Source organism: Cetorhinus maximus, chromosome 7, assembly GCF_964194155.1.
Source record: "Cetorhinus maximus chromosome 7, sCetMax3.hap1.1, whole genome shotgun sequence".
NCBI lineage: Eukaryota > Metazoa > Chordata > Chondrichthyes > Lamniformes > Cetorhinidae > Cetorhinus > Cetorhinus maximus.
In genome coordinates, this window is record NC_135885.1 from 1,456,011 (window position 1) to 1,481,198 (window position 25,188).

General features: G+C 44.1%; 1 protein-coding gene across 3 annotated transcripts in view; it reads right to left on the minus strand.

Moving 5' to 3' along the window:
* Positions 1 to 25,188, minus strand: part of LOC144682517 (F-box/WD repeat-containing protein 7-like) — a 221,543-nt gene that overhangs the window by 6,605 nt on the left and 189,750 nt on the right. For all 3 annotated transcript variants that reach the window (XM_078544906.1, XM_078544907.1, XM_078544908.1), the window contains 5 exons: positions 13,106 to 13,242; positions 9,840 to 9,953; positions 7,110 to 7,291; positions 4,416 to 4,641; positions 2,085 to 2,295 (listed from right to left, as the gene is read on the minus strand). In XM_078544906.1, the coding sequence (XP_078401032.1) occupies positions 2,085 to 2,295; positions 4,416 to 4,641; positions 7,110 to 7,291; positions 9,840 to 9,953; positions 13,106 to 13,242 (870 nt within the window). The remainder of the gene's footprint in view (positions 1 to 2,084; positions 2,296 to 4,415; positions 4,642 to 7,109; positions 7,292 to 9,839; positions 9,954 to 13,105; positions 13,243 to 25,188) is intronic.

A 25,188-nucleotide genomic window follows, 5' to 3' on the forward strand; every position in this document is an offset into this window, starting at 1 on the left:
GGGTTGATAAGTGGCAAGTAACTTGTTGCCATACAAGTGCCAGGCAATGACCATCTCCAAAAAGAGAGAATTTAACTATCTCCCGTTGACATTCAATGGCATTAACATTGTTGAATCGCCCACTGTCAACATCCTGGGGAATACCATTGACAAACTGAACCGGACTAGTCTTATAAATACTGTGGCTGTAAGAGCAGGTCAGAGGCTGCGAATTTTGTGGAGAATAGCTCATCTCCTGACTCCCCAAAGCCTGTCCACAATCTACAAGACACAAGTCAGGAGTGTGATGGAATACTCTTCATTTGCCTGGTTGAGTGCAGCTCCAACAACACTCAAGAAGCTTAATACCATCCAGAACAAAGCAACCCGCTTGATAGGTACCCCAACCACCACCTTCAACATCCATTCCCTCCACCACCGACGCACAGTAGCAGCAGTGTGCACCATCTACAAGATGCACTACAGCAATTCACCAAGGCTCCCTTGACAGCGCCTTCAAAACTTGCAACTTCTTCCACCTAGACAGGGGTAGCCAATCCATGGGAACACCCACCACCTGGAAGTTCCCCTCCAACTCACTCACCATTCTGACTTGGAAATATATCACCGTTCCTTCACCGTCTCTGGGTTAAAATCCTGGAATTCCCTTCCTAACAGCACTGTGGGTGTACCTACACCACATGGACTGCAGCGGTTCAAGGAGGCAGCTCACCACCACCTCCTCAAGGGATTTCTGTGAATGAGCTCTCTGTGTACTGGGTTTCTGGACAGTCAGGAGCAGGGAGAAGCAGCTCTACACAGCCAAAGTGCTGCTGTTAGCTCTGAGGAGCTGAGAAGAGGGCTCAGGAAGAGGCCTAGTAATCAAAGGGGACTCAAGGGAAGGCCGGATTCATTTTTTAAAAATTAATTCATGGGATGTGGATGTTGCTGGCTAAGCCTAATTACCCTTGAAGGTGGTGGTGATCTGCCTTCTTGAACTGCTGCAGTACACATGGTGTAGGTACACCCACAGAGCTGTTGGGAAGGGAGTTCCAGGATTTTGACCCAGCTACAGTGAAGGAACAGCGATATATTTCCAAGTCAGGATGGTTAGTGGCTTGGAGGGGAGCTTCCAGGTTGTAGTGTTCCCATCTATCTGCTGCCTTCGTCCTTCTAGATGGTAGTGGTTGTTGGTTTGGAAGGTGCTAAGGAGCCTATAGCTGGATATAGCCAGGAGACAGGATGTCAGAGACACTTGGGGGCAGTGTCAGTTCAGTGAAGCTAACTGTCTAGCAAAGAGCTGAAATTATGCCAGTAAGTAGAGGCTGAAGTGCAGACTCAGGAATCCCGGGAGAAGGAATCTCGGAAGGCAAGATTGAAACCCATGAGGTGGACCATTGTTAAAGCCGTCCGAGTGGGAACGACTTTTGGGGAGAATTCCGAGGAGAGATCTTCAAAGGTGGAGTTTGGAGTCCCTCGTGAGACAGAGTTTCAACAAAGTTTTTTGACTTGGTGTTTACTGATATCTGGGTGGGCTCTTGAGAAATCCATGGACTGTGTCTTGGTTGCATCTGTCGATTAGTCTGTAGTGCGGTGTGTCTGACCACAGTTTGCCTGTTAATTCACATGTACCTCATACTTACCTGAATGTTAGAATATAAGGTATTTATTGTAAATTGTTTTATCTTTCTGAACTTGTATAATAAAGTTTGTTTCCGTTTGTTCAAAACTCGTGGAATCTTGAGGCTTTATTCCAAAAACAGGCACCCTTGAATCTCAACCTTTATCTACTTTAAACAAAATGTTGTTGGTTTCTAACCAGATCTTCCTCCACGATCCGTGGTCTGGCCAAGGATCATAACAATGTGAAAACAGGACTTGGTCTACACAAGGACTGGCAGCACAAACCATGCATTTCTCCTGCTCCAAGCGGGAAAGTATCAGAAAGTGTATCAGCCATACACAAGGAGCTAGACAGCTGCCCAGAGGGAACCTGGGCTACTACAATATAAACACAGCCAGACCTACCAGCCTTCGAGGATTTGCCAGCTCTCATCCCTCACAATGGAAATGTGTAGCACTGATTATAACACACTCAATCTCACCTTGTAACGTCTGCAAACATTGACCCGTTTTGATGTCCCAGATTTTCACTGTGGAGTCTGCATTTCCAGATACTAAAATATTATCCTTCAGCTCCATTCCACTGGTGAGAGACTGGTGTCCCATTAAAGTATGCAGGCAATTCCCATTTTCCGCGTCCCACACTCTTATCGAGGTATCTAGGGAGCCGCTGACTATGTGAACACCATCATACTGTGCAAAGGCAGAGAAATTATTATAAGCACAAACAAGGGCACTCATTCCCCAACATCACTACAATTTGCATTTGTACAGCACATTTAACATAGTAAAATAACTCAAGGTGCTTCACAGGAGTGTTAAAAAAAAACAAAATTGACACTGATTCGCAAGTAAGAGGCAGGTGCTAAGCTGCATCTTAACTGGGCGGTGTGGGGGGTGGGGGGGGCGGGGTGAGAGAGAGAGAGAGAGACAGACACAGAGGGATGGAGGAGGGAGGGAGAGAGAGAGCAAAGGATGGGGCGACAGATGGAAGGGGACAGGCTGGGGGCGGAACCAGACCCAGCTTGGGGGCGGGGGGAGGAACGACAGACAGGGGGGGAGACAGGGAGAGTGACCCCACACAGGGGCAGGGAGAAGGAGAGAGAGAGAGAAGAGAGAGAGAGAGAGAGAAAGAAAGTGACAGGGGAGACCAAGATCGAGAACCGTTGGAGGGTGGGGCGGGGGGAGAAAGGCTGGAAAAAAAAGTGCGAGCGAGCACACATTAGCTGGCTTTTGTGATCTCCAACATCATTCACGAACACCTCCTTACACAGCTCAATGTTGCACTGATATTCTGTACTTTGGGCTTTCTGCAAGCAATTGTGAGAGATATTCTCACTTCAAACAGATGTCAGATCCTCTGTTCAAAGTTACAAACATCTATTGCTAATGTGGGGAGTTTTCTAAAGACTTCTAAAGATAGCCAAGTTTGGAAAATCTAGGGTGAGTGTTACAGGAGGCCTGTTAGAATCTAAAAACAGAAACACACCAGATAATCATTTCAGCGTGACCCAACATTAGAACTGGTGTAAGGAAGCTAAAGGGATTCTTTATCACAGAATTATTACAGTGTAGGTGGAGGCCATTCGGCCCATTGTGTCTGCACCAGCTCTATGAGCATTTTAATTTAGTGCCAGTCTCCTGCCTTTTCCCCTTAACCCTACACATTGTTTCTATTTAAATAATCATCCAATGCCATCTTGAATGCCTCAATTGAGCCCGTCTCCACACATTTCCAGGCAGTGCATTCCAAACCCTAATTACTTGCTGTGAGGAAAAGTTATTTCTCACCTCGCGTTTGCTTCTTTTGCAAAACACTTTAAAACTAAGTCCTCTGGTTCTCGATCTGTTTATGAGCAGGAACAGTTTCTCCCTATCTACTCTGACCAGCCCCCTCATGATTTTGAAAACTTCTATCAAGTCTTCTCTTAGCCTTCTCCTCTCCAAGGAAAACAGTCTCAACTTCTCCAATCTTTCCTCATAACTGAAGTGTCTCATCCCTAGAACCATTCTCGTAAACCTCTTCAGCACTCTCTCCAATGCGTTCACATCATTCCTATAACGTGACGCCCAGAACTGTACACAATACTCCAGCTGAGGTCTAACCAGTGTCTTATGTAAGTTAATCATAACCTCCCTGTTATTGTACTCCATGCCCCTATTAATGAAGTCTAGAATGCTGTATGCTTTGCAAACAGCTCCCTCTACCTGTCCTTCCACCTTTAATGACTTATGTACATATACACCCAAATCTCGCTGCTCCTGCACACCATTTGGAATAGTATCCTTTATTTTATACTGTCTCTCCATGCTCTTTGTACCAAAGTGTATTACCTCGCACTTCTCTGCATTGAACTTCATCTGCCACCTATCTGCCCACTCCACCAAGGTGTCAATGTCCTTTTGAAGTTTTACACTGTCCTCCTCACAGTTTACAATTCTCCCAAGTTTTGTGTGTTGTCCTCAAACTTTGAAATTGTCCCCTGCACACCAAGATCTAGATCATTTATATATATCAGGAAAAGCAAGGGTCCCAATATTGACTCCTGGCGAACTCCACTACAAACCTTCTTCCAGCTTACTGCAGTAACCTGTCTGCACTCATTCAGATGCTCACTGACAACTGTTCCTTAGTACCTTTTTCAGACTGTCTTTTCCCAGATTCCCAACATTGTCCTTCTAACATATTAGAACAGGCTTTATGCATCTCCCCTGGATAGCCTTCTGCAGTGACCCAGTGGATTACAAACACACATATACAACAGATGTATTTGATAGACAGAAACAAGACAGTGAGAGAATACTGCATTTACCTGAAGCGAATAGACTCTGTTTGTATGCCCCTGAAGAGTGTGCACACAGGTTTCAGTTTCTGGATCCCACACCTTTACTGTGTAATCATAGGCACCACTCACAACCCTCTTCCCATCGTACTGCACACATCGGACTGCAGCCACATGTCCTAGTAGTGTATGTAGACATCGTCCTGTATCTATGTCCCACACTCTGAGAGTAGCATCTCTTGACCCACTCACTACCCTGTGGGAGAGGGAAACAAAAAAATCACGTTAGGATTCTTAAGCTACATATCCCTTGTTCACTTTTGTGGCCATTGTGATTTCTCCACTCATGTTATAACACTAAAAGGTAATTAAGCTTAACAAGCTTGTCTCTTTTTCAAGATCGATGCCACATACTTTCTATTCAGGATATCCCTGGACATTCTCCATTTCAATTACACTACCTCAAAGTCCCTTCTCCAAAAACTATTGAATTTCTAACAGCTAAGGATACTGGATAGTACGCTTGGACATGGTTCTTGAGAATATTGAAATAGAATACTGCACAATTCAAGTTCACTGTATATAGTACTGATAAATTAATGATCTAAAGCTGGATCAGAAGAATTTACAACTCCTGAAAATTTTGATTAAAAACCAAAGCAGAATGTACTCCTAAATTAATTAATGATACCTGCACTGCACATGCAGTTTTGGCTGTGTTTCAGATAACACTGTAAATTGTTCATTTTACACAAAATAAAAGTTCTGTTCTATTCAAGAGAATATTTAACTCAAGGCCTGGATAATTCAGTGAATTACCACACTCTGGATTACCACCTTCAAGGCTTTGGCTCAAACCCTGGGCAAACTGATGGAGAGAAAGTTTCCAATGACCAGCTGTAAGGTGCCTTAAAATAAGTAAGGAGCTGTTGCAATCCAGTTTCAAATGGACACCCACACATAGCACAGAATTCAGACCAACTGCGAGCTCAGTGATACTGCACAGACGACTGGTGCAGGAGTGGGAACATAGCACTGGTGCAATAAAAAGGTGCATTTAGGCTATCAACATACACAATTGTGATAGAGCAGAGGGAGCTTCAGTCTGTATTAAATTTTTGATGTGCTTGAGCAGGGGATTTTTTAATTCATGGGATGAGAATTGCATTATTGCCCATCTCGAATTGCCCTTGAGGTGGTGATGGTGAGCTGCCTTTTCGAACTACTTCAGCCCATCTGATGTAGGTGCACCCACAGTTTAAGGAGACACAGACACAGGCGACCTGGATTCATAGATTCCCACGCTGGGTTCACAGATAAAACAGACAGGAAGCAAGCACTGGTGTGCAGGGTGACACTAAGCAGGACAGACTGAGACACAACTGTCTGGGAGGCCCGACATCAGATCAATATCACGTCTCAGAACACAACCGTTAGCTGACGACATTGATCTGATACAACAGAAAATTTTGATTAGAAGCAAAAAATCTCATTAAAAGTTAATGGAATATATTTTAAGTGATAAAACGGAAGGATGTAATCATCAGGATCTCATTACTTATCCATCCATTCAAGCAGAAGCTTATATTCAGATGGCCTCCAGGCTCCCTCTTATTGCAAAACTCAAAACATTTTGATCTAAAATTAAAATGTTATGTTCTGGTTTGTTTGGGAAGGGAGTGAAGGGAGGAGAGCATGGGGGGAAATTTATTTACTAGAATGGTGGAAATGAGACACTTTAGTTGCACAGAGACTGGAGAAGTTGAAATTCTCCTAAGAGTGCAGAAGGTTAAGGCGAGATTTGATAGGTGTTCAAAATCGTGAACATATTTGATAAAGTAAATAAGGAAAAACTATTTCCAGCAGCAGGAGTGTCAGTAATCAAAGAGGCACAGATTTAAGATAATTGGCAAAATAACTGGGAGGAGAATAAGGAGAAATTTTTTTAAACTCATCATGAGACATGGGATGTGTTGCCTGCAATAGAAGTGGAAGTAGATTTAATCTAACTTTCAAAAAGGGATTGAATAAATACATGAAAAGGAAAAAACTGCAGGATTGTGTGAAGGGATATTAATCAAACAAAAACAAAAGCTGGTTCAGGCACAATGGGCCGAATGGCCTCCTTCCTTGCTCCATGATTCTATGATTCATTACAGCACACAGGCTGAGTTTTGTCTTGTACTTAAGTGACATTTCCAGTCAACACCAAACCTCACAAAAAGAAACAAAGTACTGTTAAACTTTTTATAATTATGCAAAAGTTTCAAATAAATTGGGACATTTCCCGTTGGATCACAGGTGGTTGTGGGAGTTTTTGTGGGGGGAGGGCAGGAGGTGGCGTTGTTCTAAAATTAATGGATGGTTTTGGGTAAACAATGAAAAATTATTTACCTGGTTGGTGAATCGGTAACGGTTGGGGGGGTGGTGCGGGGGAGGGGAACAGAGATTGAGGATAATTATAAGAATGAAAGGGGGAAGTTAGAGGAAAAGTTTTCACACAGAGGCTGTAGAGGCAGAGCCTACAGCATTAGTTAAAAGGCAATGGGGTAATGATTTGAACAGGATTGCGGGGAACTGATTAGTGCAGACAGCTCCAGCTGAACAGCACGCATTGACCCGTACTCATCTGCCTGGTAAATGCTGATTCAATAGCATGTTCCTACTTGGAGACTACAACATGTAAAGTTGCTTTGTGCATCATTTATCCAGATATTGCCTTACTTGTTGCCATGGAGATGCATGCACCGTACAGTGGAGGCGTGTCCATAAAGCGTGTGAATACATTCGCCCGTTTCTGCATTCCAAACCTTTAGGGTGCGGTCCGTCGAGCCGCTGATGACTATATTCCCCCTCATCTGTGAAGACCAAACTCCACCTGTGTGTCCGACCAGTGTCTGCACACACTGCAAAGCAGAGCAACCAACAGCAGGTTTAAAAATTGACATTAGAGCAGTGGAAAATGAGCAATAAATATCAGCAATAGAAAAAGCTAGCCTTGCATTTATACAGCGTTTTATCACACCTCTCCTGAAACAGGCCACAGCACTTCATGTAAAATGCATCACTTTGTGAAGTGATAGTTATACAGACAAGTGAGGCATCCATTTTACACACAGCAAAATCCTATAAACAGATGCAGATAATATGAAATTGACCATGTGGTTGGTAGCAAGGAAGAAAGCTGTAAACTGCAGCAAGACACTGATGGAGTGGTAGGCAGAAAAGTCACAAATTGAATTCAACTGGAGGAGTGGGAAAACAAGGCAAGGAAATACACAATAAATGGTAGGATAGTGTTGGGAAACAGAAGGACCTTGGGGGGCATATCCACAGGTCTCTGAAGGTAGGTAAGGTGGTTCAGATGACAAACAGGGTACTTTTCTTTATTGACTGTAGTCTAGAGTACTGTGTACAGTTTCACAGAGCAGGCAGGTTGTGATTGCATTAAAGAGGCTACAGAAGAGATGTACAAGCATGTTGTCTGGACTGGAGAATTTTTGGAATGGGCGGGGTTGCATTGGTTGGAACAGAGGACACTGAGGGCGGATTTAATTGAGGTGTAGAAAATTACAAGGAGCCTGGATAGAGTAGATAGGAAGGATCTATTTACGCTGCCAGAAGTCAATATCCAGGAGGCAAGGATATCAAGTAATTGTTAGAAGATTAGAAGCAGTAATTCTTTCATCCAGAGGGTGGTGGGGATCTGGAACTCTCTGACTAAAAGTGTGGTAGAGACAGAAACCCTCATGGCATTTAAAATAAACTTTGATATGCACCTGAAGTGCCATAACCTAAAGGGCTATGGACCAAGAATTAGAAAATGGGATTAGACCCGATAGCTCTTTATCAGCCAGTACAGACACAATGGGCCAAATGGCCTCCTTCGATGCTGTAAATCTTTCTATGTTTGGTAAGGAGATGCAAGAGCAGTTAAATAATTTTTGGTTGAGAAAGCAATGCAGTTCAGGACACAGGGAGAAATCTGCTCCTTTAATCTCGAAATTTCACCTGAACACTTTGATCAGGCAGACATCATATCGCAGAATCTGCAGCCAGGCGGGCAGTGCCCCGTCACCAGGCAGTGCTCCATCGCCATGCCACCGGGCAGTGCTCCCGTCGCTGGGCAGTGCTCCGTCGCCATGCCACCGGGCAGCGCTCCCGTCGCCGGGCAGTGCTCCGTCGCCATGCCACCGGGCACCGTCCCGTCGCCGGGCAGTGCTCCGTCGCCGGGCAGCGCTCCGTCACCATGCCACCGGGCAGCGCTCCGTCACCATGCCACCGGGCAGTGCTCCGTCGCCGGGCAGCGCTCCGTCACCATGCCACCGGGCAGTGCTCCGTCACCGGGCAGTGCTCCGTCGCCGGGCAGTGCTCCGTCGCTGGGCTGCTACCTTGATGATGAGCTCAGGGTTTTTGGTCGGGTGCAAATCCATAACCTTTCCAATCAGATAGGAAAATGCTGTATTCTTATGTTGGGTGGATTCCATCTCAGTGCAAATTGCAGAGTCAGCAATGTCCCCCATGCACTGCAATCTACCAATATTTGTAAAAGGGAGCTTGAGGTAATTTTATGCATTTGGGTTTCCAGGCCTAACATTCACATACCTCGACAAACATTCAGAGGGGTTTTCACACAACAATCTGATTGACATGCAATTTGTGTTAATTAAGCCCTGAGGAAGAAATTCCATTTTACAGAATTGGATAGGGGAATCACTTCATTCTTTTCTTGCTAAAGACAGATTGCTGAAACAGTCTATTTGCTGAAACAGCTGACTGACTGCAGTCTGCACTGGATGAGTGTGTGTAATCTGGCCCAAACCTATTTAATAACCAGGCTGCACAGAGGGGCAGGTGCATCATGGCTTTAGATTTACAATTCCCTCCTTCAGTGGAGGCAACTTGGTTGCAATTAATTACCTGGAAAGGTGAGACCGCCTGCTCCCCATTAGTACAGCATTGCAGTCAAATTGCAAACAGGATTCAGCTCAAAAGATCTGCACATTCAGTGGAAATCTGAACGCTCTCCAGCAAAATACACACGAACTGCAGCAATTTGACAGTGACAGAGTAAGCAGGGGTGGAGACAGACGGAGAGTAGGGGGAGACAAGGTAGGCAGACAGAGGGAGGAGACGAGGTAGGCAGGCTGGGAGGTGGAGGGGGTTGGAGACGAGGCAGAGAAGGGGGAGACATGGCACACGGAGAGTGGGGAGAGATGTGGCAGATAGAGAGGGGGGGAGACAGGGCAGACAGAGAGGGGTGAAGTGAGACAGACAGGGAGAGGGGAATTGTGGCAGATAGACCTGGGTGTGGGTGGAGGGGAAGAGATGTGTCATGTGTCAGACCAATGGGGTTGGGGGTAGGGAAGAGAGAGAACAGACAAAGGCCGGGGTGGGGGGCGAGAAGAGGACAGACAGACAGACAGGGTGGGTGTAAGGGTGTAAGATGTGTACCTCGCCTGTTATTGCAGACCACACTTTGAGTGTGTTGTCATCAGATCCACTCAAGATGCGGTTTCCTGAGAACTGCAGGCAGGTAATGACATGATCATCATGACCTTTCAGCACCTGAAAACACAAAGAAAATGATCCATCCAGTAGTTAGCAGCGCCCTTTACTAACTCAGAATATTAAATCTCTTCAGTTTATGAAATATTTACATCCCATTTAATTTCACAATGCAGTCCAGTCAGACATCTGTATCTGCCTTTCATATAAATTCTGAGATTAAAAACTCATGTCTATAATATTCAGCTCCAACACATCAACGTTTCCTCCATCCCCAATCCCCAATCTCTTCTATAAAACATTGCAGAGCAGAAGGCAGCCATTCGGCCTATTGCCTCTGTGCAGGCTCCTTGCGAAGGCAAAACTAATCTTACCGCACTGATCTCACCCTATGGCCTGTTTCTTTTCATACTTGAAAATCTTTATCCGTATTGGGGTTTGGATTAGGATCTGGTTCCCTACAGGCTGCTGGTATCAACTCAGGTCGTCTATTTTTTACCAATTTGCCTCAAGTAGCAGCTCTCTTCAACCATAAAGAGCTTCACAACCAGAAGCACATTTTCCAGAAGTGACTAGATAGTGATCAAGAGCGGGAACCCCGAGTGTTCTCCTCCAACCCAGCTGCAAAGCACCAGTTCATGTGATTTTTGATCTCAGGCAGACTCGTGGTAGGCAGGCAGATCTGGGCCAGTATCCCCAGCTTCCAGAAGGTGTGGAAATGCCTCCAAACTGTGAAGGCAGGATGTGTCCAGATAAACACACAGCTTTGTCACTTCATGTATTAACTGTGTATTAACCTATCGTGTGTTTATGGTACAGTATCACACTGTTCAGTGAACATAGGATGAAATAAAGACAAACTTGCATTTATTTGGAGCCATGTTCTCACAATGTCTGAAAGCTCTTTTTACAATGAATTGCTGTGAAGGAGTGCAGGAACTGATGTTAGTAAGACACACCAAAGCGTTCTCAGAGGAAGAGGATAAATGTGTACAGATTACCTTTTGTTCTAAGACAGTCATCTTCCATCAATCCTTGATATTGACGGTTTTTGATTCCATGGTTATGGTACTGAGACTAGCACACCAGAGGTTCAAAGTTTCCCCACTGGGAGCAAGATGTGAATCAATTCAATAAAACTGGTAATTTGTGAACTATTGCCAGAAAAATAATCATGAAAGCTCGTCATAAACATACAGCTAGCATAATAACATCCTTCCAGTCCTACTTACTCCAATGCACATGCAACTTCAGTTACACACATCTCTAACTCAAGATAAAAGCAAAAAACTGCAGATGCTGGAAATCCAAAACAAAAACAAAAATACCTGGAAAAACTCAGCAGGTCTGACAGCATCTGCGGAGAGGAATACTGTTAACGTTTCGCGTCCGAATGACTCTTCATCAGAACAATACTTGGGAAGTATTTTCAACAGTTGCTTCAATCACTCAAAGACTGCAGTGACTCAAAGGGAGGGGTCTCACCAACACTAACCTTGGGGAAGCTCAGGAAGGGTGCTAAATGCAGCATTACTCACTTGTTAAAAACAAATAAAAATAATCTGTGCATCCCCATCCAAAACAAAACCTAACTACACTATTTAGGGTTTTCTTCCGATGGATTGAATAGAATGGGCCTATACTCTCGAGTTTAGAAAAATTTTTAAAATTTATTTGTTCACAGGGTGTGGGTGTTGCTGGTTAGGCCAGCATTTATTATCCATCCCTAACTGCCCTCACGAAGATGATGGTGAGCTGCAGTCCATGTGGTGTAGGTACACCCACAGTGCTGTTAGGGAGGGAGTTCCAGGGTTTTGACCCAGTTCAGTGAAGATTGACAGGTGATCCCACGAAGATGACAGCCATTTAGAACTGACATGAAGAGAGATTTCTTCACTCGGAGGACTGTGAATCTTTGGAAGTCTTTGTTCCAGAGACCGTTTGATACTCAGTCACTGGTATATTCAAGACTGAGATGTCGTGAAGCTATTAATGCATATAATATTATTGGAAAATATTTTTCTTTTAAAATAGCGGTTTAGTCTGAGGGTGCGTCTTCATTGGATTAAAGCCAGCTAGTCTGGGTGCTTTGGTGTGTACTAGTTTCGATATGTAAGAAAGATAGCGTGCATTTGCATTTTTTGAATACAGCAATCAAGTTGGGTGAAAACTGACACCTTTCTAGCAGCTACCAAGCCACATGTTTATATTACTAATAAAATTGGTACAATGAAAGGGGTTTTATTGTTAAAAGGTGGAGTTCAAAGAGCCTGGTGATACAATGAGAATTTGCATTCAGTGGTGGTAGGTATAACTTCAGCAATTTTCGGGTGTGCAGAGCAGAGACAACGTGAGATCAAAAGGCAGCTGGAAGCCAACTGTCTCCACAGGAACCAAAGTGAAAAGAACCTCATTTTGAATCTGTAAGGTGAAAATGCTTTGCCTGGTGTCTGGTTAAGTCTACGGGTTGCTGTTACCTTAATGGAGATTAGTTTGGGAATTTGTTAAAAGTTATGATAGTAGTAATTTGAGGCAATGCGTATATATATTGTAACCTATGTAAATTAATAAAATGTTTCATTTAGTTTAATGTAAAGCCTCGAGAACTGGTGGTCTGATTCCTGAATTTAGAGTCGCATCTTAAACATTAACACTTAAAATATAGGTTATGACAGTTGTTTAAAGTTTCCCTCTGGGATTTTTAAATAACTCCGCTTTGCCAACTGTATCGGTCATAAGAGATCAATATATTTTTGGACCATTGAATCAAGAAGGAATATGGGGCTTGGGTGAGAAAGTGCAGTTGGGATCAAAGATCAGGCATGATTTAATTGATAGGCAGAGCAGCCCAAGGGGCTGTATAATCCAGTCCTGGCCCTATGATGTTCTAATGCTTCTGAAGTTTCACCCTTGAATGATTTAGAACCTCAACACATGAAGGCATGTCTCAGTGTCAAGTTTGTATTCCTCACCCTCTGTCCTTTGACACAATGCCTCAGGTAGCAACTTGCTGTTCTAGGGAGATAGTTGAGATTACAAACTGAGATTTGGGCACCTCCGAAGTCTTTACAAATTGGGAGCATCAGTAAAATAATCTAGTCTAAAAGGCCATGAATAAGTTTGTGTGTTATATCATCCATATTTCTATTGGGCCAGGATCCTGTGAATCCTCTGGGTACACCGAACTGCTATATCAGCTACTCCGGTCTTACCTTTGCAGGTTTGATCTCTCCAGAGCGCCAGTTTGTGTCGATCTTGTGCTGCCGCATGAAGGCAGATTTCCACGGACTGTACATGAAACCAGTACTGAGCATCCTGCGCCGCCGAAGGTACAGGGGCTCCTCGATCACTGGATGAGGTAGAAATAGACCAAAGGTAAATTCAATGGAAAAATCCTTTGAGGTTGCCTCTCAAATTCTCTCTACATTCATGTTCGTCGAACTCTGTGCATCTTCTGCCTACTGACTCAGGTTGAAGACTCCTTCCTCAGTCTGCATCCCCCACAATTCTGTCCTGTAATGAGCCAATGGGAAGTAAACAACAGAAGCCCAGCTCGAACATCTCTTTCTCCCCTGCCAATACAGGCACTTGCTTCACACTTACAACCACACATCCTTTCCTACCTCCTCACACCCGACTAGATAACGACAGAAGGAAAAACCATTAGGCCCGGTAAGGTTTTCCCCGAAAGAATAACTGACCGTCATATCCTACAACTCCACCTTCCACCCCTGGCATACCCCAACCCCACCTCTCCCTGTATGCTCCATCCCACCTTCTCCCCATCTCCCCCAATCTCACCATCTCCCTGCATGCACCCTCCCGACCATCTCTCCATCTCCCCCAACCCCACTTACACTTCTCACCCAGTCCGTTTCATTTCATAACTCACTCTGTTGAACGTCCCAAAGTCAGTTCTTACTCTCACTCGCATTTTTAACAGGTATGCCTGAATATTTGCATTTATTTTTCTTCATTCATGGGATGTGGGTGTCACTGGCTAGGCCAGCATTTGTTGCCCATCCCTAATTGCCCTCGAGAAGGTGGTGGTGGTGAGCTGCCTTCTGGAACCGCTGTGGTCCAGGCTGTGTAGGTAGACCCACAGTGCTGTTAGGGAGGGAGTTCCAGGATTTTGACCCAATTCACCACAAGAAACAATTCACACACATCTCAATTTTTTCCTAATCTCAAAAACTCTAATTAGCTCCCCTTGAAGCCTCTATCTTTCAATAGGCAACAAAGGCCAGAAAAGCAGAGACTGGAACAGTGTTTGAGGGATGGGGCGGGTGGTGGGTGAAGAAATCATTAACACACATTCAGCTGCCTCTACTATGAAAGGGGAAATATGCTGAGAAAGTGAGAGTGGAAAGGACCACAACAAAAACAGAAACACCTGGAAAAACTCAGCAGGTCTGGCAGCATCAGCGGAGGAGAGCACAGTTGACGTTTCGAGTCCTCATGACCCTTCAACAGAACTAAGTAAAAATACGAAAGGGGTGAAATATAAGCTGATTTAAGGGGGGGGGGGCGGGGTTTCCTATTTTTACTTAGCTTATATTTCACCCCTTTCCTATTTTTACTTAGTTCTGTTGAAGGTCATGAGGACTCGAAACGTCAACTGTAGTCTCCTCCGCCGATGCTGCCAGACCTGCTGAGTTTTTCCAGGTATTTCTGTTTCTGTTTTTGTTTTGGATTTCCAGCATCCGCAGTTTGTTGTTTTTAATCTCTGTGGAAAGGACCACCATCATCTCATGCCTTTTGTTTTAGATTTTTATTTTTGCACACAGCATAATCAAGCGTGTTCTGAAGAGGCCATACACCACAAGGAGAACTAATGTGCTCCCATCAGGAAAGATTTAATGTTAGCAGAGATTAGTTACCGGTATCAGCTGCTGTGAGGAAGTGTGACTGTAAAGTGAAGTGCACTTCCTGTCCTCCCAAAGTCACCAGGAAGCCAAACAAGGATTTAGCAAAACTTCAGAGGTGATCATAATTAATTTAAATAAAATTAATATTGATAATGCTTTTTTTTAGTGGAGAATATAATTTTGGGGCAAATTTCCATCCTACAGGTGACTTGGTTGGGGATAAATAAAGTGGGATAAGTAGAACTTCCCATAGGTACATTTTATTTGGACATTTAGAGTTTTCCACAAACTAAAACTCATGAGAATTAAAGCAGAAAACTACAAGTTCCTGAATAGAAGGCATATTAAAAAAGGAAATGAGGTATTCATCAGGTGCTGACTGCAGCCCTGCAGGGAACAATGCCTGGGCCACTTGATCTACTCTCATAAATGACTTGGGTCTGCAAAACATATGCAAACCAGTCATATTTCTGATTGAAGTACATGTGCAATAGAGCCAGAGGAAGGGATTCAGACAGCCACTCAAGACTGACAGCAAAGGGAGACTTCAAAAGGATAAAAGTAATGGTAATCTGTTTAATAGCTTTCCTCATTAAGAGTTGAGTGCTGGGACACAAAGCAAGCAAGTTTTAGTGGTTATGCAGAAAAATAGGGAGACAAACACCAGTGAGAGAATGACATTCAGGATAATTCCAAAATGAAAGGGGATAAAATACATGGAAGGAAGAGAGAAACCAGAGCTGTACAATCTGGAGAGCTAGTAGCTAAAGAAAGCAGGTGGAATACTTGTGCATAGAGGTGGTAAATTAATATTATACCAAATTCGTCAGGTTAGTAGAAGCACAAAGTTAACAATAAGTGGCAAGTAATTATTATTTTGAAGAGGTGCTTCAATTCAAAGTGATAAGCATTTAGAACAATCTGCTGCTTTACAGGAACAACCTGCTGCTTTACAGGAACAGAATCCAAAACAACATGGAGCTCAAAATGCAGTGGATATAGCAAGTGGAATGTTTGGCACAACAGGGCGGTGTTTCAATGGAGTCGAATTCCCTTTGCTGGACTTGGCCTGTACTTATTATCAATTAGAGAGTGACAGGTTGCATCCCATATCATACCTAAACATAATTAAGACATGAGGGAGAAACAATTTTCTGTTTGAACACACAGATTCCAGACCATTAATGTCATCAAGTAATCCTTTCTTCACCTAGCCTGAACCATTTTAGGTTAAGTGTTGGCATACAGTTCAGTTAACTGTCGTACAAATCAGCACAGAGCTTAACAATGGACATAGAGGTCTGCAAATTCCCCTTGCTTCTAAGTTTCTCCTCTCACCACTATTCTCCCAAATGGATTGAGGTTTTGCTGGGATAGAGCTGTATGAAAGCTGAGTGCCTCCTAGATATCAGCCATGGCTCAGTGGTAATACTTTCAGCCGAGAAAGACGACTGTGGGTTTAAGCCCCAGTGCAGAGGCTGAAACAGTCTAGGCTGCTTGGTACTGAGGCAGAGCTGCACTGTCAGAAGCACCATCTTTCAGATGAGATATTAAACTGGTGCATTGTTTGCATTCTGGTGGAATTGCATTATTCAAAGAGGAGCATGGGAGGCCAATTTTTATCCCTCAACTAACACCTAAAAGCCCAGAATCTAGTCATTATCATAAAAGCAACAGCAACATGAGGAAAATCTTTTTTACACAGCAAGTGGATTGAATCTGGAATGCACTGCCTGAGTGTGGGGTGGTGGCAGATTCGATCAAGGCTTTCAAAAGGGAATTGGATTAATATCTGAAGAGGAAGAATGTGCAGGGCCACGGGGAGAAGGCAGGGGAATGGCACTCAATGAATGGCTCCTTCAGAGAGCCAGCAAAGACATGACAGGCCAAATAGCCTCCTCCTGTGCTGTGACCATTCTATGATCACAAAAACTATGATCAAACGCACATTGTAGATGGTACACACTGCTGCCACTGTGCTCCAATAATGGAGGGAACGAATGCTTAAGGTGCTGGATGCAGTGTCAATCAAATGGTTGCTTTGTCCTGGTACATAAACCTGACGGGGCTTCCATGTCTGCTTTGTGCTGAATTATTTGATCCCAAACATGCAGCAGCATTTAACTTCTTCACTCCCAGAGTAGGGAGGAGATTAGCCAGATACCTATTTCCAATCCCATGGCATCTGTTGGACGCATGTGCGTGTGTGTGCACACACGCGTAGGTATCAGGCATAACTGGGTTGGATTATCATGTCCCTCTTCCATCAGATGGTTTGTTCACACCTGGAGCAGAACATCTCCAAGATTTCCAGCATAATTGCAGCAGGCATCTATCTGAACAGCTGGAAATGAGATGGCACTCTGATATTATCTGGCCTTGACTTCACGCTCCAGGTTCTCAACGGCCTCCACTCAGCTAAATAAGATCTTTGTCGTATAGTGCTGGGAGATTTATGATTGGGAGCTGTTGCAAGTATGGCCCACTGGAGATCTAGCAGTGTCGCATCTCAGCTAAAACATGCTGTTTATGCTGGGACATGAAGAATGGGCATTTGGATGTGCTACATGAGGTGGAAGAAAGAGAGGGAACAAAATGAAGGGAGTGGGGAAAGCAGCAATACCATATTAACACATTAGTAGTTTTGTGGCAGAACCATGGCCTTGACCTCGGGCTCTGTTTGGAGTTGGATTAGCTGCACTGCTGAAGATAGACACTGAGTGGAGCTATATCACTGCCAAGGTGAAAAGAAAACTCCAAGGGTCAGTTATCACAGTCCACATACAAACATTTTCAGGCAGACAAGGGGGGGCAACCTAAGTGGCTAAAGATGAAATAATTTCAATGAAGAGGATATAATGAGAGCTAAGAGGTAGTGGAGACATAATGGATAGAATTAAGAAATAGAAAGGGCTTTCAGACCATTGGGAGTTGTATACAGATCCTCTGGTAACTGTGGAGAAGTCGTAGGTTGTATAAATGCAGAGATCAGACAAGCATGTAGCAAAAGCACAGTCGTTTAAAAAGGTGAGTTTTAACATTCATATAGATTGGGTTAAGCAGGCTGCCACACAAGAAAGGTAGGAAATTTCTTGTATGTGTCCAGGATAGTTTTCTACATCAAATGAACTTCTCCAATTTATCTAATTGCAATCATAAGAAGGTTGAGTTCAAAGTAGTGTAAGGAACATATCTTTTTATTTCTGTTGGACTGTTCTATAGAACATGTCTTTTTATTTTCTGTTGGACTGTGGATTGGAATTACAAAGGCTGCAGTTTGAAGGACATGTCCACTGGAACAGGATGAGATATATACAATGTTGCAGTCCTGGAACAGAGTGTGCCATGAAAGGCAGGATGGTGTCGGAAAGGAGTCCTGGACCAAGGGAGCTGCCTGGCAACAGCATTTTAATTGGCTCTTGACCAGGTTTTGTGAGAGAGTAGAGCAGAATAACTCTTGCCTGAAAGGAACAAGGCCTAAAACCTCTTTCTCCTGTATATGGAAGATTCCAGTAATTCCACAGTAATAGCTAGCTGCTTTTTTTTCCTCCTATCACTATAACCTGCTCTCTCTGAAAACCCCCGCCAAGAGGCAATGGGGAAAATCACTGTTAGAACCATTGAAAGGCAAGTGCTCAACCAGTGAACTAAATACTGAAAGTGCTGGAAGACCACCTCGTGTCATCAACAAGAACTGAAAGGAATTTGGAAGACATCGATCAAAATCAACCCATCGAATCCTGTACTCTGGAATTGGTGCTATTGAACTGTTTTATCCCACCCTTAAAATCCATGTTTTTGTGTGTCTTGTATGTGTGTGCGCATAGGGATTTAAGAAGGCGATAGAGTTTGAGTTATTGTATTAGAAATTGGCAGTTCATGTTTCTTTCTTTTGCCACTGGTTAATGACAGTTTGTTCAATAAACAGTTATTTACTTACTAAGTTTACAAACCTGGTGCTTGTATTCAGTTAACCTAGATTAAACAGTTAGGTATAATTGGGGCAATCTGGTGGTTTGATCAAACTTTTTCACATTTATTGCAGCTCGGGGAACAGTGGGGCTTGTTATTACAGCGCTCTACCCCCGTTGAGTCATAACAAAGTTTGGGGGCCTCATCCAGGATATTTTGGAACAAAAGACAACAACGATTTGGGTGCAGATTTAGTATGTAATAAAAGCTAAAAGGAAACACCAGGTTTGTACTGTCAAAAATAAGATGGCACTGGAAACTGCTAAAGCTTTCCTGCAAGTGGAAGAGATGCCCCTGGCGATTTTACAAGGGATCCCAAAAGCCAGGTTAATCAAATTGGCAAGCAAATTAAGAGTAGGATTGGCTGCCAAAGCTAGGAAGGCAGAGGTAAATCGAAGAGATGGCACAGCATTTGAAACTAGAAGGAATACCCAAGAGACAGAGTTCTCCAAGGTGTGGTTCATTGGAATGGGCTCATATTCAGTTGCAAAAAAGCATTGGAACTAGAGAAAAAAGGGGAAAGGGCATTCCAAAGGGAACAGGCAGAAAGGGCAGAGGAAAAGGAAAGAGAGAGAGCATTTAAAAGTGAGTTAGAAATGGCGAGGTTAGAAATGGAGAAACAAACTTGAACAGGAAAGGACAGAAAGAAAGGAGAGAATTCCAGCTTAAAATGTTGGCAGTTAAAAAAGAGACACCAGTAGGTGAGGTAGGACTTATTTCCAGGTCAGAACTCAGTGGAGACATGTTTAAATTTGTACAAGCTCTTCCAAAATTTAAGGAAATAGATGTTGAAGTATTCTTTATTTCATTTAAGAAGATAGCCAAACAGATGAACTGGCCAAAGGAAAACTGGAGACTGCCCATGCAGAGCAGATTGACAGTAGGGCACGTACAGAGGGGCACGCACAGAAGGGTGTCCTCCTTGCTTCTTTGTTGTTGTGCTTCTGCTCTGCTCAACACTGGATTTCAGAGCCAGTTTTAAACTAATTTCTCTATATTCCCGGAAGTCCAGTTTGCTTCCATCTCAGAAATTTTTTGACACATTCTGAGATATAAATCAACAGAGATGTTTTTTGGATGCCTGATGGCACGTAGCTGGCTGGGGGTGCAGTTTCCATAGTCTTCATAGAAACAGTGATTTGAAAGTCCAGCCGTTTGCATTTTATATGCCTTCTTTTCAAGTGTCTCTGTTTGAAGTGGGCCTTGACACCTCTCTAGGTGTGAAGTTCCATGCAGCCTCTCAGGACAGGTCCGACAGTATAATCCACAAAGGAATTTTCCAGAAAGGTCCCTTTACAGTATCAGCCATCTTTCGATCAGTGGCCTTTCTTGTAACAACGTCTGCATCATCCCGTTCTTTTGTGAAGACAGACACAAAGTATTCATTAAGAATCATACTCACATCCTCCACCTCCACGCAGGTTCTTTTTGGACCTTACTTTTACGGACCCTACTCTTTCCTTAAGTTATCCTCTTATTCTTAATGTATTATAAAACATCTTTGGGTTCTCCTTGATTTTACTTGCCAATATTCTTTCATGCTCTCGCTTTGCTTTCCTAATTTCCTTTTTGATTTCACCCCTTCACTTTCTCTACTCCTCTCGGCTTTCTGTCGTCTCAAATTCTCGTGTATGACATAAGCTTTCCTTTTCTGCCTTATCTTATCCTGTATGATCCTTGAGATCCAGGGGGCTCTAGGTTTGACCATCCCAACCTTTTTCTTTGCAGGAATATGTTTACTCTGAACCCCTTGAATCTCCCTTTTGAATGCCTCCCACTGCTCTGACACTGATTTACCTTCAAGTAGCTGTTTCCAGTCCACTTTTGCCTAGTAAAATTGGCCTTGCTCCAGTTTAGAACTTAATTATCTTTGTCCTTTTCCATAACTACGTTAAAAATAACTGAATTATCACTGCCACCGAAACCTCTCCCAATGTCACTCATTCCACCTGCCCAACTTCATTTCCTGAAGCTTTGCCCAGACTATGCACTCGCTTGTTGGACTTACCACAAACTGGCCAAAAACCCTTTCCTGAATGCACCTCAAGAATTCTGTTCTCTCCATTCCTTTCACACTAAAACGATCCCAGTTAACATTGGGATAGTTAAAATCCTTTACTATTACTGCCCTACTGTTTTTGAACTTCTCACAGATATGTCTACATATTTGCTCTTCTATCTCCCTCTGTTTGGGTGTCTATACTACACTCCCCAGTAGTCTGGCTGCCCCTTTTTGATTCCTTAGGTCAATCCATATTGCCTCAATGGTTGATCTTTCTAACATCTCTGCAAGCCAACAGGAGAAATCTCAATTGACCTTCCACTCCCTTTCTAGGGTCTGATGGCCATTCTGAATCACCTTGGGAGGTTATGCTTCATTGAAGTTGCTATAATGATGCATGGCATTAAATGCTTTTAGTAAGTAAGAGATCATTTGCCACTGTTTCAAATGTAGCTGCTTATTCCAGGAAAATGCCAGATATCGTACAGAGACACAGCAAGTGACAGCATGTTAAATCTTCACTGAAAACTAATTAGAAACATTGAATCAGCTCCATCAGGTTCAAGCTATCAAGCATTGATGGTGCTGCATGAGTCAAATACACTTGAAGTTATTTGGGTCTAACTTAGGAAACGAAGAAACAGGCCATTTTCTACCTCAGTAAACATTCTGATGTAGACATGTTGAAAGATACTAAACCCAGAGAATGGGCTTTATATCACAAGAGAGAATGGCAATTCTGCAGCCCACCTCAAGGTATAATATTAAAAATAAAGCAAGCTCTTTCAATGGCACACACCACAAAAGGGCCTGGAGATCTTTGATTTGTGTTTTCTTTTTAATCAGGCATTCATGGGATGTGGGCTTTGCTGACTGGACAGCATTTATTGCCCATCACTAGTTGGCCTTGAGAAGGTGGTGGTGAACTGCCTTCTTGAACCGCTGCAGTCCATGTGGTGTAGGTACACCCACAGTGCTGTTAGGAAGGGAGTTCCAAGATTTTGACCCAGTGGTGATATATTTCCAAGTCAAGGTGGTGTGTGGCTTGGAAGGGAACTTCCAGGTGGTGGTGTTCACATCTATCTGTTGCCCTTGTCCTTCCTAGATGGTAGTGATCATGGGTTTGGAAGGTGCTGTCGAAGGAGCCTTGGTGAATTCCTGCAGCGCATCTTGCAGATGGCACACACTGCAGCTACTGTGCGTTGGTGGTGGAGGGAGTAAATGTTTGTGGATGGGGTGCCAATCGAGCTATGTGGCTAGTCCAATTCAGTTTCTGGTCAATAGTAACCCCTCAGGATGTTGATAGTGGGGGAATTCAGTGATAGTAATGCTGTTGAATGTCAAAGGGCGAGGCAATGATTAAATTCTCTCTTGTGGGAGATGGTCATTGTCTGGCAATTGCATGGTGTGAATACTACTTGCCACTTGTCAGCCCAAGCCTGGATACTGCCCAGGTCTTGCTGCATTTGAATATGGATTGCTTCAGTAGCTGAGTAGTCATGAATGGTGCTGAGCATTGTGCAATCATCAGCGAACATCTCCACTTCTGACCTTATGGAGGAAGACCATAAGACATAGGAGCAGAAATTAGGCCATTCAGCCCATCGAGTCTGCTCCGCCATTCAATCATGGCTGATAAGTTTCTCAACCCCATTCTCCCGCCTTCTCCCCGTAACCTTTGATCCCCATATCAATCAAGAACCTATCTATCTCAGTCTTAAATACACTCAATGACCTGTGAATTCCATAGATTCACCACTCTGGCTAAAGAAGATTCTCCTCATCTGTTCTAAAGAGTCTTCTCTTTACTCTGAGGCTGTGCCCTCGGGTCCTAGTCTCTCCTACTAATGGAAACACCTTTCCCACATCCACTCTATCCAGGCCTTTCATATTCTGTAAGTTTCAATCAGATCCCCCCCTCATCCTTCTAAACTCCATCGAGTATAGACCCAGAGTCCTCAAACGTTCCTCATATGTTAAGCCTTTCATTCCTGGGATCGTTCTCGTGAACCTCCTCTGGATCTGGACCCTCTCCAGGCCAGAACATCCTTCCTGAGATACGGGGCCCAGAATTGCTCACAATATTCTAAATGTGGTCTGACCAGAGCCTTATAAAGCCTCAGCAGCACATCCCTGCTTTTATATTTTAGTCCTCTTGAAATAAATGCCAACATTGCATTTGCCTTCCTAACTACCGACTCAACCTGCAAGTTAACCTTAAGAGAATCCTGGACTAGGACTCCCAAGTCCCTTTGCACTCCAGATTTCTGAATTCTCTCCCCATTGAGAAAATAGTCTATGCCTCTATTCTTCCTACCAAAGTGCATGACCTCTCACTTCCCCACGTTGTATTCCATCTGCCACTTCTTTGCCCATTCTCATATCCTGTCCAAATCCTTCTGCAGCCTCCCCGCCTCCTCAATACTACCTGTCCCTCCACCTATCTTTGTATCATCTGCAAACTTAGTCAGGATGTCCTCAGTTCCTTCATCTAGATCATTAATATATAAAGTGAAAAGTTGTGGTCCCAACACTGACCCCTGCGGAACTCCACTAGGCCGCCATCCTGAGAAGGACACCCTTATCCCCACTCTCTGCCTCCTGCCAGACAGCTAATCTTCTATCCATGCTAGTACCTTGCCTCTAACACCATGGGCTCTTATCTTACTGAGCAGCCTCCTGTGCGGCACCTTGTCAAAGGCCTTCTGGAAGTCCAAGTAGATAACATCCATTGGCTCTCCTTTGTCTAGCGTACTCGTTACCTCCTCAAAGAATTCTAACAGATTTGTCAGGCATGACCTCCCCTTGATGAAACCATGCTGACTTTGCCCTATTTTACCATTCACTTCCAAATATGGAAGGAAGGTCATCAATGAAGCAGCTGAAGATGGTTGGGCCCAGGACACTACCCTGAGGAACTCCTGCAGTGATGCCCTAGAACTGAGATGATTGACCTCCAACAACCACAACAATCTTCTCATGTGCTAGGCATCACTCCAAACAATGGAGAGTTTTCCTCAATCCCACTGACTCCAGTTTTGCTAGGGCTCCTTGATGCCACACTCGGTCAAATGTTGTCTTGATGTCAAGGGCAGTGGCTCTCACCTCATCTCTGGAGTTCAGCTCTTTTGTCCATGTTTGAACCAAGGCTGTAATGAGCTCAGGAGCTGAGTTGCCCCTGCAGAATCAGTGCGCAGGTTGTTGCTCAGCAAATGCCGCCTGATAGTACTGTTGATAATCCCTTCCAGCACTTTACTGATGATTGAGAGTAGACTGATGGAGGGGGTAATTGGCCATGTTGGATTTGTCCTACTTTTTGTGTACAGGACAAACCTGGGCAATTTTCCACATCGTCAGGTAGATGCCAGTGCTGTAGCTGTACTGGAACAGCTTGGCTAGGTACGCAATCAGTTCTGGAGCACAAGTCTTCAGTACTATTAGCAGAAAATTGTCAGGGCGCATAGCCTTTGTATTATCCAGTGCCTTCAGCTGTTTCTGATATCACATGGAGTGAGTTGAATTGGCTGAAGACTGGCATTTGTGATGCTGGGGACCTCCGGAGGAGGCCAAGATGGATCATCCACTCGGCACTTCTGGCTGAAGATTGGTGCAAAAAATCTTCAGCCTGCTCTTTTGCACTGATGTGCTGGGCTCCCCCATCATTGAGGATGGGGATATTTATGGGGCACCTCTTCTTCCAGCGTGTTGTTTAATTGTCCAGCACCATTCATAACTGGAAGTGGCAGGACAGCAGAGCTTAATATGATCCATTGCTTGTGATATCGCTTAGTCCTGTCTATCACTATTTGCTTATGCTGTTTGGCACGCAAATATTCCTGTGTTGTAGCTTCACACCTCATGGGCTTGACACCTCATGTTTAGGTATGCCTGGTGCTGCTCCTGGCATGCACTCCTGCACTCTTCACTGAACCAGGGTGATCCCCTGGCTTGGTGGTAATGGTAGAGTGGGGGATATGCTAGGCCATGAGGTTACAGGTTGTGGTCGAGTACAATTCTGCTGCTGTTGATGGCCCACAGCACCTCATGGTTGCCCAGTCAAGTTGCTATTTCTCTTTGAACTCTATCCCATTTAGCACAGGCGGTAGTGCCACACGACATGGAGGGTATCCCCAATGTGAAGATGGGGCTTCATCTCCACAAGTACTATGCAGTGGTCACTCCTGCCAATACTGTCATGGACAGATGCATCTGCTGCAGGCAGGTTGGTGAGGATGAGGTCAAGTATGTTTTTCCGTCTTGTTGGTTCCCTCACCATCTGCCGCAGACCCAGTCTAGCAGCTGTGTCCTTTAGGACTCGGCCAGCTTGCACAGTAGTGGTACTACCGAGTCACTCTTGGTGATGGACATTGAAGTCCACCACCCAGAGTACATTCTACACCCTTGCCACCCTCAGTGCTCCCTCCAAGTGGTGTTAGACATGGAGGTGTACTGA